Here is a 17500-nt window from a genome sequence, read left to right as displayed (position 1 = left end):
ACACACACACACACACACACACACACACACACACACACACACACACACACACACACACACACACAATCAATCAATCAATCAACAGGACTGACTATGACGAGCTCTTCTATATTCTTTGGCTTACACTGATGCATTCAAACACACATAAAGGCCTGGATCAAATTCACATAATCACACAGGACATTAATTCTAGCTAATTCATGTGCACTCATGTAGGATCTAGGGAATACACGTATAGTAGTCATACTCAGCAGGCGTGAAATAAGCACATCATTACTTAATAAATCCACGGATTAGATTCTCTGAATCTCTGTTGTTGTCATAACAATACACAAAGGATATGGGTTATGGCGCTCTGGGCTCAGAAGCAGGTGCGTTGCTGGTCTTACCTGGCTCCCCTCTTTCTGCCAGAAGACTGCCGGTTGGGGATTGCCTTTGGTCTCACACGGGAAGGTGGCGGTCCGTCCCTGGGCCACGATCTGGTCCCGTGGCCGGATCACAAACTGGGGAGGAGCTGGAGTCAGAAAAAAAAGAAAAGGGTTACTTGTTATTACATGGTTATAGCAACAGAGGCATAGAGGGAGAGGAAGAGGAGGAGGAGGAGGAGGAGGAGGAGGGACCTAGAGCACATAGGCAGATACTGGGATCTCAAGCAGTAACAGGCAACTCAAAGACAAGACCCGTCCAAATAGAGAGACACAAAAATACAGCGCTCCCATGCAAAAAGAGGAGGAAGGGGTTGTGTAGCACTGCGCTGTATTCTGTCATTCTGTTTGGCGGAGCACGAAAAGCAAGAAGTGGGTAGGAAGAAAGGGAGGGGGGAGGGGGGGGGCAGGTTAGAGCATCACCACGGCAACCAGGCAAGCCATTCATCCAGCCAGCCATTGAAGTGGCAGGAGCTGAATGAATGACAGGAGTCGGCCTTTACAGGATGGGCGCACGGCACTGCTGTCAACAGCAACAACAACAAAAAAAACAATGGCCGCTACATTCACATAGCTTCCGCTCCTAACCGAGCACTCAAAGGGCCCAACAATCACAACACATCCTGTTCACAACACATCCTGCCCTCTCCTCTGTTTGTGGTCCTGCTCTCGCTATGCTATAACGTGTGGGCGCTCAGCAGTCTCACTCTGGACTCATGGTGAGAGCTGAGCTTGAGCAGGACTGAGGCTGGTCTCACCGCCCTCTGCTCTTACACAAGCACCGCTGGAGCCAGTCTCACTCAGGCGGGGTACACAACAACCTTTACGCGTTCCAATGAACACGGCCTCCTCCGCGACTGTAAAATATGCCGTTTACGACCCAATAATAATAAGGGGTCAGTAGACAGGGACATTTGCTTTACTGGGAGTTTGGACGAAGCCGTTACTGCAACTTGGGAAGAATAATAGAGTCGTATAAAAGTGGACAAACTTTTCACATGAGGGACTGGTCTGTGCAGACGGGGCCCTGCTATCTGCACTCCCTCTCAGGCTGGATAGCCTCACGCCTCATAGCCCACAGGATGCATCCATATCTCTCAGGCCTGCTTTCAGCATGGAGGACAGTGACTCATAAGCTCCCATTAGGGCTCTATATAAATGAGCTGAGTTGTGCTGGCAATAAAGGCTGCTGTGTGTGTGTGTGTGTGTATGTGTGTATGTGTGTATGTGTGTATGTGTGTGCGTGTGTGTGTGTGTGTGTACGTGTGTGCGTGTGTGTGTGCGTCTGGCCTGAACCTCTGCCCTCACACACTGCTCTCTCTGCAGTCTCCAGACAACTCCCCTCACCACATCACCTCACACCACATTCATCCCCAAGACAGCCTGTGGAGAGGTTTCGCTCTTTTTTTCTTCCTCCCTCTCTCTCTCTTTCTTTCTTTCTTTCTCTCTCTCTCTCTCTCTCTCTCTCTCGATCAGTCATCAGGTTTTCTGTATTGATGTAACTCAGACACATGACTGATGGAAAGATGATACGCTTGCTGATTAGCTTAGAGTGGCTTGTCTTGATTTTTCTCTGATTCATAAATAAACGGCCATGGCTGTGACCCCTCGGGGTTCTGCTGTGTTGATCGGACTGTTCCAAGGCACACACAGCTAGAGGAATAAAACCACATTCAGCTTGGCCTGTGCCTCTGGAAATGGTTCTGGTTAATTAACAAAATTAAAGAGAAACTTCAGCCCGTATCCCTTAGACCTTCCACTGCTCAAATAACTCCCAGTTTCAAATAATGTTCTGAACTGAAATATTTCTTCACTTTTAAGCAGGGATTTTTAATCAGTCATCTATATACGTATATGCACAACATTGTCATGATTAAGCACATAATTTCCAGTGCATTATATTGCATGTACTGTAACTCTGTACATTTCCTTTAGTTTTTGTAATGGAGCGTGCCTTAGAAAACATATTGTTTCACAGAAAATCAAAAGCCAATCAAGACAGCACTGCACCCTGCTGACGTACAGCATATGGGCTTTCAGCAGGCAATCTAATCTCATTTGATCTCATCTAGTCGAGTCATGCATCACCACCCAGCAGAGCGAGCGCTCCCAGGTTTCCTTTCATTTGGTGGCAGTGGGGGGGGGGGGGGGCAACTTCAGGTCAGCTTTCTGGCCTCCGAACTCCCCTGCTGCACTAGCTCACACTTAACAGGAGTGTAATCCAACCCCCCATATACCGCCCCCGCCCCCCCTTTAAGGCCTACGCCCTTCCCCACACACCACCCAGTGATGCTTTCAGCACCCCCCCCCCAATGGAGGTAAATCAAATAAACCAATTAAAAAGGGTCTGACTCCATGGCTCGCTCGGCCACAACCTCAAGATAGAATCAACATTCTGCACAGACGGAGGGGGGGGCCCGGTTCTTGAGGAGGGACTCCTGTCTTCTGTGGCCCTAAGACTGAAGGCCGGACCAGGCTTCATGCAGAGATCATGAAGGTCAAACTGTCCCTCATCAGCGAGTAACTTTCCACTTTGTCTCCAGACCTCAGGGGGGAAATTGAAAGTCCGTCACGTGAGCTGTCTATCACAGAGGGGTTACGGACGCTTTTTCAATTTCCGTATGCAGAGCGGGCTCGGTCTGAAAAGACTCCCTGCGCTGCCCAACACCCTACAGCGTGTTAGCTCATCACTCCGCTTCCCAGTGCCCACCTGGTTGGTGGGTGGTAATCAAACATCTCACTCTTCAAATTCAAAAGGTCGCTTTCACACAAAGCCTTTGAATTAAATTATCGACAGAGGCTCGAGCTCGAGCGGAAACTTATTTCCAGTCGTAAACTACTTTTTTTTGGTATTTATGGGTTTTGTGGAGTTGACCCGGATGTATCAGATCACAGCTGGCTGCAGGGGCGCTAAAAAGCTCCGGGGTTCTACGTGATTCATCCCTTTGATCCGGGCTTAGTGCGACCCTGTCTGGTCTTAGGCATGCCAGTGGGGCCTGCCACAGATGGCTATGGATTTACCGGCACCCAATTTGGCCCCTGTCCTCCAGCAGGCCGGTCAAGCCTCTCCCTGGGCCGGCGCTCACACCAGCACCAGGCCCCTTAAATCAGGCGCTGGCAGAGCTTCCTCAGTCGGCGCCGCTCCTCATTGATCGCCACAGGGGCAGTACATTAACCACTGCCAGTCAATCAAAGTGGATTTGTTTAATGACTGATCTCCCTAATCATACTGAGCCACAGTGGCTCGTGGCTTTTACTGGATCTGCAAATATACACAACAAACTCTCTCTCTCTCTCTCTCACACAGATACACACACACATAAACACACACACTCACACTCTCTAAAAACTGACAAACATGCACATACCCATACACAACACAAATCAAACACACATGTATGCAGACATATACAAACATCCACACACACACACACACACACACACACACACACACACACACACACACACACACACACACACACACACACACACACACACACACACACACACACACACACACACACACACACACACACACACACACACACACACACACAAACAAGCACCCTAATGACTTGATATAGCCCTCTTGCTGCACCTTGTAAGTCATGCATAAATTTAGTAGACTCAGAACCAGCCTGAAATCTTTGAATCACATACACACACACAGACACACACACACACACACCAAATCAGAAACAGACCCACTCATACAGTAAGAGCACATATTATATGCACACACACAGACACACGCATACACACAAATGAACACCACCCCACGCTCACACATACACACGCAGAAGAACACGCTGTCATTTCTTCAGACCCTGCATTCAATCATATTTTATTCAGAGGGGGCTCTGGCAATTACTGTCTCTTTCCTGCATGCGGACTGAATGGGTAATTTGGCCGTGGCCGCCTGCATCCTGACAGTCAGTGGCAGTTGCGGGAAAGCTAGCGGCGCTACGCTAGTCTGCCAGCGGAGGCCTTCACCCTCTCCTCCCCTCCTTCTGCCAGTCAGGCATGTCTAAACATGCACCCCTGCTCCTTTAGACGTCAGCACTGCCTCCCTCAGCCACCCCTCTCCATCTTTTCTTCTCCCTTTCTTTCACTTGCGGTTTGTGTGTGTGTGTGTGTGTGTGTGTGTGTGTGTGTGTGTGTGTATGTGTGTGTGTGTGTGTGTGTGTTTGTGTGTGTGTGTGTCTGTGTTTTTTTTTTCTTCCAGGCTGTTCCTTTTGCATCTTCTGCTTCCTCCTCCCGTGACCTCCTCGCCCCTCAATGTCAGATTTCTTTCTGTGCTTATTTTTTCTTTCACTCTCTTTATTTCTGCCCCTAAATAATATCACCAACATCTCTCCCGAATAATATTCTTTCTGATCTGTAACTTATTGGTGTCTCCGCCATGTCTCCTTCACTCACTCCCTTTCCTTCCATCTTCCCAAGTACTGAGGGGAGAGAAGGCAGCCATTACACACAGCCCTGTTTCCAGACGCCTGAAGAGGCAGCGATGCCTTAGCCAACATACACACTAGCAGCCTCGGCTTCTGCCAGAGCCTCAATCCCCACAGATGGTGAGTCTGGGAGTGGGTAGAAGAGGCTCTGCTCCTGCTGCACGGGGGGAACACAAGGGGGGATCCGAGAGGGATTCACTCACACACACACACACACACACACACACACACACACACACACACACACACACACACTCACACACACAGAGACAGACACACACACACACACACACACACACACACACACAGAGACAGACAGACACACACACACACACACACACACACACACACAGACAGACAGACAGACAGACAGACACACACACACCATACACATAGAAACTACACGACTAACCCAAGTGGTTAAGAATGAGATACTAGCAGCTAACTGGTTAGTTCTGAGCTAGAGTCAGAGCTATAGAGAGTACTGTCACCTGGTCTACAGAGCTACTGAGGGAAGCATAGAGAGTTAGCCGTTGGAACTCACTGCCATGGCGATACACAGCGATGCCCAAGTTAGTTGATGGGGGTTAACAGAGTTGGACTCGGGCAGCAGTGTGTGTGTGTGTGTGTGTGTGTGTGTGTGTGTGTGTGTGTGTGTGTGTGTGTGTGAGTGAGTGTGTGTGGTGTGAGTATGATTGAGAGAGAGAGAAAGGGTGAAGAGATAGCTCATGCAGAATGGAGGCTGTTCAGAAGGATGGTACTTACCCACAGGGCGAGCTGGAGACAGAACAATGGAGTGGTAGGGAAAAGAAAAAAAGGTAAAAATGAAACAATACAATACAGATACAAAAAAAAAAAAACAGAGCAGGACCGGAATACAACAAAGAAAAGGAAGGGGGAAAAATAAGGAGGAAAAAATGGGACAAAAAAAGAAATCAAGGTCAGAATGAACAATGGCATGTTGGGTTTGGGGCACATAATTACAGCACAGGGTAAGCTTAGGAGGCAGGTCCAAACAGCTGGGGGCCAGGAGATGACAGGAGCCAATGGAACTCAATCTCCCAGAGGTCTACACTGAGGTGACTCTAAGTGTAGCACATCCTAGTGGAGGTAGTGTGGAATTACATATCCAATTCAAGCCAACTTTGACACTTGAATGAAACAGCATCTGCCCCACTGAGTATAATTTAAAAGTCATCACCGCTCAAGCCTTTTTCTTGACAGATAATAAAGAGATGTCAAAATAAGAATGAAATTAGGGCGTTTATTCTCCATCCTTGTTGTTTAGAAGGAGGGTTACTGTCTGTAGGTGTGGGTGAATGGGAGACGCTCTCTCTCTCTCCTGTTCCTCTACTGCAGGACCTGCTCCATCACCGTTAATGATCTTTACAGCTCTAACAGGGATGGGGGTTTGAACTGGTGAGGCAGGGAGTGGGTGTCAAGGAACACAGACTGGCAGGTTTTAGAAGGGAGATAGAGATAAAGTGGAAGATAGAGTGGGAGACGGAGAAGGATATGGAGAGGAGACAGAGAAAGAAAGAGAGAGAGAAAGAAAGAGAGAAAGAGAGAGAGAGAGAAAGGCACAGTTCATATTTAATTCAGCAGTACAGCTGTTGAGACCTAGTGCCATTGTGACATTAAGAATAGAAGAGCTTGTGCAGCAGTCTCTCCCTCATATATATATCTCTCTCTCTCGCTCTCTCTCTCTCTCTCTCCCTTCCTTCATTCTCTCCACCCCTCCAACCCCCCCTGACTGCTTCTTGTGTGCACTCATCCGGCGGGGCGCTAGTCTCTACGGCCAGGTTCATATAAATCCTCAATTCAAAAGGGCTGAAAATTGAAGTCGACCCCACAGGTTTGTTCTCTCCCCCTACCTCCCTGGTCCCCTTAACCGGCCCGCATTAAAGAGTGCTCAGTGGAGGCCTCCGAAGGTTTGATTTAATGTGCAAGGGAGGGAGAGAGAGAGGGAGGGAGGGAGGGAGAGAGAGGGAGGCAGAGAGAGGGAGAGAGAGAGGGAGGGGGGAGATTATGGCAAAAAATGTTTTTATTAACCTTTAGCCACCTCTGCCGCACGATTGCATAGCCTGCACCAGTAAACTGTGAAATGATTTTGGTGGCTTGGGTTGTGGGTATGTGTGTAGATAGGTAGGTGCAGTGTGTGTGTGTGTGTGTGTGTGTGTGTGTGCTCTCTATGCAGTGCGTGTGCAAGTATATGTGACTGTGGATGGGTTTGGTGGATGGATGGTTGTGAGTGTTGGTGGCTGTGTGTGCAGGCATGCGTGTGTGTGTGTGTGTGTGTGTGTGTGTGTGTGTGTAGCAGAGATATGAAAGTTGCTTGGCCACTGCTGGGGCCAGTGAATACCTCTGGAGGGCAGGGGGGGTTGACAAAGTGAGGTGAGGTTAGCTGATAGGGGGTGGGGGTGGGGGTGAGGTAGAAAGCCATCCTCGAGCAGAGAGCCTTAATAATGAATTGGATTCATAAACATCCCCTGCCTGCTCATTCCTTTGCAGCCACTAAGGGAGCCCACAGCAGTGCCAGACCCTCTGGTGAAGGCTGGGGTGCGGGCGGTTTGGGGTGGTTTGACTCACCCCTGACGGTGAGCGTGGCAGATGCCTCCACTTTGCCCACGCGGTTCTCAGCCACACAGGTGAAGGTGCCCTCGTCCCCCGCTGACGACTTCTTGATCCGCAGCAGGAAGTCCTCTTTGTCGAACTTGACATCATACCTGGATGGCAGAAGAGAGAGAAAGAAAAAGTGAGTTAACGTGTTTAATACACATCCATGTCTTGTAGTGTGACCCCGTTGAACAGAGGGGTAATGGATTCAACACCCTCAAAACAAAAACTGCCGCTTCCACAAATAAACTCCAGTCCACACATATAAGAAACCGCAAACGATTTTTTAATGACATCGTATTTTAGACATATTTCCGATTCATGCTGAGTAATATATGTATAGGAAAATACTGATAGAGATAGTGGTATTTACAGGATGAAATGAATACAAAGGAGTTTGTGGGACGAGTGTCAGAGAGGTGGATGAAGGTGGAGAGAGAAGTGGATGGGGGGGGGGGGGGGTGCATCCCCACCAAGAGCAAACAAGGCCCAAAGATGAAGCAGGCTTCAGGCTGAAGATAGGAGGCAGAGAGATCAATTATTCAGCAATGACACGCGTTACAGAAGGCAAGGTGCTTTCAACTGGAACCGCACATTCTTTTAATATTTATGAGGACTCTCTCTCTGTCTCTCTCTGTGTGTGTGTGTGTGTGTGTGTGTGTGTGTGTGTGTGTGTGTTCGAAATGCCAGTCATCATCCTACATAGAGCCCTGTACTCATTTAAAGAAACATGATTCAGTTCCCAGAAGAGCTTAAAATATATATATAGTCCACACATACTCGAGCCTTCTCCTCCCCAGTAGTAGCTGAACTCCTCGAAGATTTGATGAAAGCAAGTTCTTTAATGATATATTTTGGCTCTCAGTTTCTCATGGTTTGCTTCTTGGCTTTGCATGTAGCAGTGTACCGAAATCCTCTGAAAGCTTATTAGTAATGAGTTGTGCAAGAGGGGAACATCCAACCATGTTTGTTTTTATTGGAGTCTATTGATGAATTCCAGATTAGAGAAAATAATAAAATAAGACGCTTTTTATTTTACTGCTACAGTTTAATCATGCACAAAAATGAAAGCCAATATTCAAATTTGCAATATTCAGAGTTGCTTCTCTGAGATTGGAAAAAAGACAGTCCCAAGGAGTCAGTGAAGACATGAATAGAAAAAGAGAAAAAGAGAGATACGAAGAGATGGTGGTGGTGTGTGTGTGTGTGGGGGGGGGGGATGGGGGTAGGAAGAGCAGGAGAAGGGAGAGAGGGACAAAGAAAGAGAGAGGCATGAGTGAGAGTGTTCTTCTTTTTTTACCCCTGACAGCTCTGCCATGAGAGAGGACATGGAGGAACATCTCCTGATACCCTGCTTCTGACAGGCCCAGACGAGGTGTGTGTGTGTGTGTGTGTGTGTGTGTGTGTGTGTGTGTGTGTGTGTGTGTGTGTGTGTGTGATACTGTAAGTGAGGGGGAGGGTGATAAAAACACACTACAGTATCTGGTACATGATGGTTGTTGTCTCATTGTGCGTATATAATTGGCATATCTATCGGTATGTGTGTGTGTGTGTGTGTGTGTGTGTGTGTGTGTGTGTGTGTGTGTGTGTGTGAGTGTGTGTGTTTGCATGTGTGAGTATCTGTGAGAGGAGGGTTGTTGGGGGAGGTGGGAGTGGATGCAGTCAGACTGACAGTCAGACAACGTCCTGTCTGGACTGCATCACTCAGTCAGAAGACTACATTACGAAAATCACCTCTCTCCTCCGCCAGTCAAGTCAGGTCAGCTTTCATCCATCTGACAACCAATCTGAGCGACATGGACCTTTTCCTTTCTTACGAGGCCCATGCAGGATGGCCTGGCCTGTGTTCAGTCTTATGAGAAACAGGAATGTACCCCAGCATGATGGAAACAGCCCCTCTTGTGTGTGTGTGTGTGTGTGTGTGTGTGTGTGTGTGTGTGTGTGTGTGTGTGTGTGTGTGTGTGTGTGTGTGTGTGTGTCATGTACGGACATCTTTACTAGAGGCATCAGGTGCACTGGTGGCGAAGTGCCACAACCAGCAGCTGCAAAAGCAATCTGTCACGTCTCCCACTCTCTCCTCTCTTTCTTTCTTTCTTTCTTTCTTTCTTTCTTTCTTTCTCTCTAGCTCATTCTATCTCTCGTTCACTCTAATTATTTTTTTTTTGCTCTTTTGTGGTGACACTTGCTGTGAGAATGTTTTCGAAAGAAAGCATTTATTGAAGTGCATTCCTGGGCTATGACTGCCAGCTAATGCTCCCGCACGGGCTTTTTTATACAAACAGCGTAACAATTATTTTCCGATGAATCATAAGTAAATGCTTTGTTTCAGCGCCGGGCGAATAGAGCTTTAACTGTTTGGAGAAATGACGCAGCACCTTTCAGACAAGCCCATCTCATTCAGAGTAAACAAAAGATACGGATAAACCGTCCTCTCCAGGAAAGCTCCGGGCAAAAACAGGAAAAAAAGTGGAGAATGATTGACAGTGAACGGTAGGGTTAAGAAAACAAAAAGAAAAGGTAGCGAAAGGGTGACACAGCGACAAAGAGAAAAGACAACAAAGAGGAAATATAGAGCGAGAGGGAAAGAGAGAGAAAGAGAGAATAAAAACAGTTGATGCTCTTTATATCAAATACTTTACAGAATAGACGTAGAGGCGCCCTGTTTTTTCTCTCATAACTGCACTGGCAAACTGTGTCCTACCCCAGTGTCTGCAGTGTTTCTGGGCATCATGCTTAGCTACCACACACCATTACAATTCTCACTGAGGGACACTGTTACAAAGAGAGTGAAAATCAGCTTTGGGGTGCAGTGGGTAAACAAAGTGTGTGGGGGGGGGGGGGGGGGGGGAGTGCATGATGGGAACAAAAAGACAATACACAAAAGTGCCCACATATAAATGTACAAAAATGCACACACACACACACACATACACACAAATGCACCCGCATGCACACACACACACACACACACACACACACACACACACACTCACACACAGGGGAGGAGAAGAACAGTAGCTCTTTCTCTGTGCTAGTATGGGGTAGAGCTCTGTTCTCGATTAGGTTTGGAATGTAATTACACATGTAATATGGAAGGGCTGTGGAGAGAGACCATGAGCCAACATCACCCCACTGGTCTCTCCCTCCATCTGAAATGGGCACACACACACACACACACACACACACAGAGAAAGAGTAAGAGCAAGAGAGAGAGAGAAAGAGAGAGAGAGAGAGAGAGAAAGACCACCACTCATGCATAACGAACAAACACACACACTGAAGATGGACTTCATATGTTAACTACATAAAACAAGATCAAAAATACACATAAACATCCAACCGACAAAATTAGCAAAACACACATTTTAATATGAAACACATACACACACACATACACACTCACACACACCTTCTCACGCACTACTAACTGCTTTCATATGCACTGAAATGTAGACTGATGGAGAATGTAAACAGCAGCCAGGACTGGGCTGGGCCTGCCTGCCTCGTTAAGCTGCGGTCAACGGCTCTGAGAGCTGGGAGGAGCCAGGTCAATCTGCAGCACAGTCAGAGTCCCACACAGAGACAGAGACAGAGACAGGGATAGAGGCAAGCAGAGACAGGGAGAGAGAAACAGGGACAGAGACAGGGACAAGCAGATACAGAGACAGGGATAGAGGCAAGCAGAGACAGGGAGAGAGACAGAGACAGGGACAGAGACAGGCAGAGACAGAGAGAGAGTAAGAAAGAGTCACTCGCCGCTGCCAGAGTGAGACTCTTTTATTGACAGTGAGTGGGTGATTCACTGGTTATCTTAATATAGGCTGTTTGTGTGTGTGTGTGTGTGTGTGTGTGTGTGTGTGTGTGTGTCCACAATGTGTGTGTGTGTGTGTTTATGAGAGGTGCCACCCACCTCTCCCTTCAAGTCTGTGGGCTCCACACAGCTTGAGTGAAACAGTACACTGCCTCATGAGACACTCACACTCTCTCTCTCACACACACACACACACACACACACACACACACACACACACACACACACACACACACACACACACACACACACACACACACACACACACCATGCCCTCACAGACCACTCACACACCAAGAGTCCCTTATATCATGTCTAGTCTTATCTCTGGGTGGTTTCTATAAGACTTTGAGCTAATGCCGGAGAGGAGTGTATGAGGAGCTGATGCTTAGTGTGTGTGCACGCATGTGCTCCTTAGGCCTGACTGCTGAGTTTCAGGTGCCTTCACTCTGCAGCTATACTTATAAAGCATTCAACTGCAGTCACAAGCTAATAATACATACTTTTACTGGGGAATATTCAGCATGCAAAACTACAAACACACATAAAAACACGCACATGCACCATACTACGCACACATACGTGTACACACACACACACACACACACACACACACACACACACACACACACACACACACACACACACAGACACACACACACACACATGCACACACACACATACATGGAGCTATGTGTGCTCATGAATACCAGATGTGTGTATTTCTAGCTGGGCAGCAGTGATGGAGGCGGGAGCGGTGGGCTGTAAGGTTTGTGCTGAGCCGCTGAGGTGAAAACATTAGTAAAAGCCCTGGGTCAGCACATCACGGCCCACCCGCCCCGTCACACAGCATTTCACTGCTCTTTTAAAGAGTCACCTCACCAGGCGTGACACACACACACGCACAAAACACACACACACACAAAACACACACACATTCATACCAAGTGAATCCACTTGGATACGCACATACATTCAGGTGCAAGAACACATACACACCGATACACACACACACACACACACACACACACACACACACACAGAGGGCAGAGGTAAAAGACGAGGAGGCGCAGGAGAGAAAATGAAAGGCTGAGCTCCTCCTGTCTCTTGTGCGGCTCTACTGGGGTGCAGGCCAACAGGGCACTGAGGCTCTGAATACTGATGGGCCTGTGAGGCCAAGGGCTCTGATAAGGGGAGGACGAGGGCACGGGCAGGGCACAGGGGTGGGAGGTGGTGGGTAGAGGGGGAAAGGGACTGGATTTAGGCCACACACACACACACACACACACACTGCCAGAGCTGCTTGGCACCAGGAGATAACAGGAACAGGGGAGTCTTTATCCACGGACTATAAGCTCTGTCATTCTCTTTCTCTCTCTCTTCCCTAAACTGTTTCTTTTTCTCTCTGTTTCTCTCGAGACGCTCACTGATGAGAAGAAACGGGCTCTTGATTCTTCACCTTCTATTGTGTGGAGATTTGGCCCTCACATTTCCTCTTCCCGTCTGCTGTTATCTCTCTTTCTCTATCCTCTCTCACACCCAGTGTCTCATAGGTGTCTCTTCATCGTAAATCTCTGCACTCTCTCCGGGAGTAAGACATCATTTCACTTCTTACTGCTTGACAGTAAAGACAATGGAAGGCTAGTTTGGCAACCAGTGCGGCTCATAAATGAGATTGAGGAGGCCTTGGCCAACGCCCCTGCGGTGAGCTGTGCATCTGAGCGCCACTACCACCATCACCACAGACACCCGTGCTCTGACTTACAGCCATTGGCGAGGGGGGGAGGATGGTTTCATTGTTCTCGTTGGCAAACTGTGGCACCCACCAGACAGGCTGGAGCAGCAGGAAGAGGAGTAGGGGATGGCAGCTTCGCTTAGCACTGGTGCCAACCCTGCCGTGCTTTCCCAGTGAGCACTGCTGCGCTTGTGTGCCCGCAAGTGTGTAAGTGTGTGTGTGTGTGCGTGTGCGTGCGTGCATGAGTGTGTGTGTGCGTGTGTGTGTGTGAGAGAGTGAGTGTGAGAGTGTGTGAGTGTCTGTAGAAGCAATAGGGTGGTGTTTGCTCAGCTGAGCCCCTCTCCAGCAAGTGTGTGTGTGTGTGTGCGTCTGTGTGTGTGTGTGCGTGTGCGTGTGTGTTTGTGTGTGTGTGTGTGTGTGTGTGTGTGTGTGTGTGTGTGTGCGTCTGTGTGCGTGTGCGTGTGTGTTTGTTTGTGTGCAAGTGTGTGTGTGTGTGCGTGTGTGTCACAGACGGTGGTGCACTGGTGGGTGGTCCTAGATGCGTGAGTGGATCAGCCCGTACTGGAGTAGGGGGCAGGGCAGCAGGAGGGGAAGGGGCGGGGCTGATCTAACTCCCTTTCTCAACTCAGCTTATCATATTAATAAGGACAGTGTAACCTTTTCAGATGAAAAGCAAACAGACTGTAAGCACACAACACACAAGCACAGACCCAATCACACAATCACACAATCACACAAACACACCTCCCCACCTACAGCTGTTCCTTGAGACACGAGAGGGGGGAGGCTTTAGGAATAACAGTCTAACGCAACAGGGAATAGCAAAAGGAGTTAAATGAACAACAATAATGCACAATGGCAGCACTGCCTGAACTAATATGAAATTAATTCAAGAATTACCACAAGTGTATAAAGAAGATGAACCCAGAACAATGAAAGCACATGGAAATACAACATGCATGCCTGCCCTTTTTATTCTCTCTCTCTCTCTCTCTCTCTCTCTGTCTCTTTCTCTTGTGTGTGTTTAAGTGTGTGTGTGTGTTGTTGTGTATGTTCCATATTGGATAATTAAGTAAGCATTAGACTGCATTAGTGAAAAATGTCCTCTGGTGTTGGTGCCAGTAGGGGTCTTAGGCTTATTTCATTTAATTTGCATAATGTATGTGTGTGTGCATGTGTGTATGTGTGTGTGTGTGTGTGTGTGTGTGTGTGTGTGTGTGTGTGTGTGTGTGTGTGTACGCGTGTGTGCACCTGTCTGTCTCCGTCTCTGTGAATGCTGGGCCCATGTATGCAGGCATGTCTGCTACACGTGTTCCCCCTGATAACCTGTAAGCAGACCGCACTGTGTGGGTTCCGTGTAGCTCTCTCCCCTCTGGATGCTAGCTGTCTATCAAACATGCAGATGGTGAGATGTGGCAGCGCCAGATAAGGCAGCCGACAGACACACACGGAGAAGAGCCCGAAACGGCAACAAAAGACAAGCGCTCTCCGGAAAACAACAAAGACGCCGGAGAATGTCAGAATTAAAATAATCTCCCTACTCTTGTGTTTCTGCAGCTTCAAAGAAAAAAGGGTGGTGGTGGAGGAGTAGCAGGGAGTTTGGGAGGAAAGTGTGTGTGTGTGTGTGTGTGTGTGGGGGGGGGGGCAAATTGTCTCGGCTCAGTGTAAGACCGCAATTAGGCATAGTTGGATGATGGCTTTTAATAATTTGATTGTAATTGTTTTAGGCACTCAAACTAGTTTTCGCCCTCGCCATGCGACAGCGCTCTTTCAAAAACACAAAGCGAGCGAGTGTGTGGGCGGACGGGCAAAAAAAGAAATACAAAAATACAACAACCGCTAAATTACTCCTTCAATCAACAACAGCAGAACGCTAATCGTCACACTAAATCTCAATTAGGCTCACAATGAAAATAATTTCCACAATCATGTTTTGCAAAGCATGTACAATGCAAAAAAATTAAATTAAACAGACTAGTCTTGCTTTCGTGTAACCTTACATGGCTCTTTCTCCCTCTGTATGTGTCAAGGCCTCCCTAAAGGCGGTGTCCACAACGGGAGCATTGTAGGCATGCATGCTGGAGCGCTGGTGTGTGTATCAAAGCCATGGAGACTCTGCTGTGACGTCCCACGCAAACACGAGTGAAGTGCAGGGCAGATAAGAGTGAGGGTGAGTGTGGGAAAAGGCCTGGGACAGACAAACACCACACAGTCACGGTCGAGGCCGTCCCGTCTGCCAGCCTCTCCCCGTGGACCCTCTTGACCCTTGCCGCTATCTGTGGCAAACAGAGAGCCACTGTGCCAAGGCCAGGAGTCTGTGTTGTGTGTGTGTGTGTGTGTGTGTGTGTGTGTGTGTGTGTGTGTGTTCTTCTGGCCCATGTTTATCAGACAGGGCATTGGCCGACCCCTATGTAGGGGCAGAGCGGTGTGGTGGGCGATTTGATGTCTTGCCCTGACTGCCCTTCTGCATGAAATAGGTGGGCATAGAAAACACTGCCTCAATGCCGTCTACACGCACACACACACCTACACACACACACACACACACACACACACACACACACACACACACACACACACACACACACACACACACACACACACAAACACACACCCACACCCACACCCACACCCACACACACACAGTATACTGAATGTGAACCAGCACATCTCAATCCTCCTCCTATGGGCCTGTTACTAAATATGTTAACATACTTCAACATGCTAGCGGACAGCTAACACAACTGCCCTTTAGCTGGTTATACTGTAGCATACATAGCTAATCAATAACAATGAAATAACCACGCAAAAGTGCTGTAGGTTCTCAGTGAACACATTAGAAGTCACTGATGTAGACTATGACATCATGGCCTGCCTTGATACACCGTCTTGTTACATTGACAGGAGTAAGCTTGAACAACTGTTACTTACCCTGGTTCACCCTGCATAAAGTGACCACAAACTTATTATCTAGACTGCAACCCGACGGTCTGACTTTTAAACCCTGAACGAGAGGCTTGTGCAACACAGTTTCCTGTCCAATTCCCTTAAGCAAACACGGCGAAGTGCAAAAGTAATACAGAGGTCGATATCAAAGCTGGGAACACAGACTGGAGATGTCTGTGGGGAAATAACTGGCAGAGTTTGGACAGACATGAAACGCGTGGGAGTTTATCTAGAACTTTCCCCCTATTACACTGGACTGCCAGGGAGAGCACTACCAGGGGTAAAAAGTCTTAAATCAAAAATCAACTTTTTGAAACCACAGTATAAAAGAAACTTTGAGGTGTTGTTTCTTTTTATTTCTTGTGCTTTACTCTCTCACTCTGACTTCAGTGCTCTCTCTCTCTCTCTCATGTGCTGTGTGCTCAGGCCATCAATAGTGTCTTTGTAGTGAGCAGGGTATTACCCCATAGTGCTTTCTAGCTGTGCCAACAGATCCTCTGAATCACCTGCATTTGTAACACACACACTGACACACACACACAAGCGCGCGCGAAAACAGAGCACACGCATGCACACATAAGCACACACACACGAACACATACACACACACACACACACACACACACTCACTCTCTATAGGCCCTGTCCACCATGCCTGAACTAGTAGGCAGGCCAGAGCAATTTGGTAGCCTTCAGCTCAACAATCCCCTGCTTACACTCCCTTCCATAAACATCTGTGATGATTCCCCAATATCATGCTTTCTGCACACCCTCTTCAATTAACCGCAGCGACTCATGGCCAAAACACCAGGGGGAACTATTCGAGTGGCAGCAGCCCAGATTTAGTTGACTCCAAATTAGCGGGGAATGAAAGTTTCATCGGACTGCTGTGGACACGGACCTCCATTAGAAGATGACAGCCTTTGGCTCCTGAGATGAAGAGACAGCAGCGAGGCTCTTAAAGGGCGAGCGAGCGAGCGGTGATACTCTGACAGGAGCTCTAATCACTCCCATCTGAAGCGCCTTGGCAGGTGAGCCGAGGGCTCGGAGGCCCTGGCAGCCGCGCTCCGCTTTTGTGCCATCTTCGGGGCGTGAGGTAGTGGCGGGGGGGGGAGGTTTTGACAGCGATCGTTGTTCAGGTGCCATGTGAGGTATATGAGTGAGAGTGTGCGCGAGTGGACACACACACACACTGACACACACACAGGCATCGTGCACAGATAAAAACACACAGACACCACACTTTGATATCAGGTCTGTCTGATCACACCCAGAAATGAGAAATGGGGGGAAAGAGAAAGTAAGAGAGGAATAGAAAAGTCTATGAAAGTGTGAATAGAATTGAAGGCAGGAGGAGAGGTGGAAAGGGTGGGCACTGGTGTGGAGGGGGTGCATCCTGCTCTGATCTGCTCTGCTCTGCTCTGCTCACCTCCCGCGTGGGATGTCCACGTCGTCTTTCCTCCACCGGATGGTGGGATGCGGGTCTCCCTGCACCTGGCAGCGGAACTCCACCGAC

General features: G+C 48.3%; 1 protein-coding gene across 13 annotated transcripts in view; it reads right to left on the bottom strand.

Annotated features, from left to right (window-relative positions):
* robo2 (roundabout, axon guidance receptor, homolog 2 (Drosophila)) overlaps positions 1-17500 on the bottom strand; it is a 362580-nt gene that overhangs the window by 51724 nt on the left and 293356 nt on the right. For 10 of the 13 annotated variants that reach the window (XM_031573314.2, XM_042708692.1, XM_042708691.1 and 7 more), the window contains 4 exons: positions 17414-17500; positions 7466-7602; positions 5642-5653; positions 390-514 (listed from right to left, as the gene is read on the bottom strand). The exon at positions 17414-17500 is cut by the window's right edge and continues 52 nt beyond it. In XM_031573314.2, the coding sequence (XP_031429174.1) occupies positions 390-514; positions 5642-5653; positions 7466-7602; positions 17414-17500 (361 nt within the window). The remainder of the gene's footprint in view (positions 1-389; positions 515-5641; positions 5654-7465; positions 7603-17413) is intronic. The other 3 variants (XM_042708689.1, XM_042708695.1, XM_042708697.1) reach the window with 1 other exon arrangement.

Source organism: Clupea harengus, chromosome 9 (genome assembly GCF_900700415.2).
Source record: "Clupea harengus chromosome 9, Ch_v2.0.2, whole genome shotgun sequence".
NCBI classification, from domain to species: domain Eukaryota; kingdom Metazoa; phylum Chordata; class Actinopteri; order Clupeiformes; family Clupeidae; genus Clupea; species Clupea harengus.
Note: the sequence above shows the minus strand (reverse complement) of the source record. Positions and strands in the feature narration are given on the sequence as shown.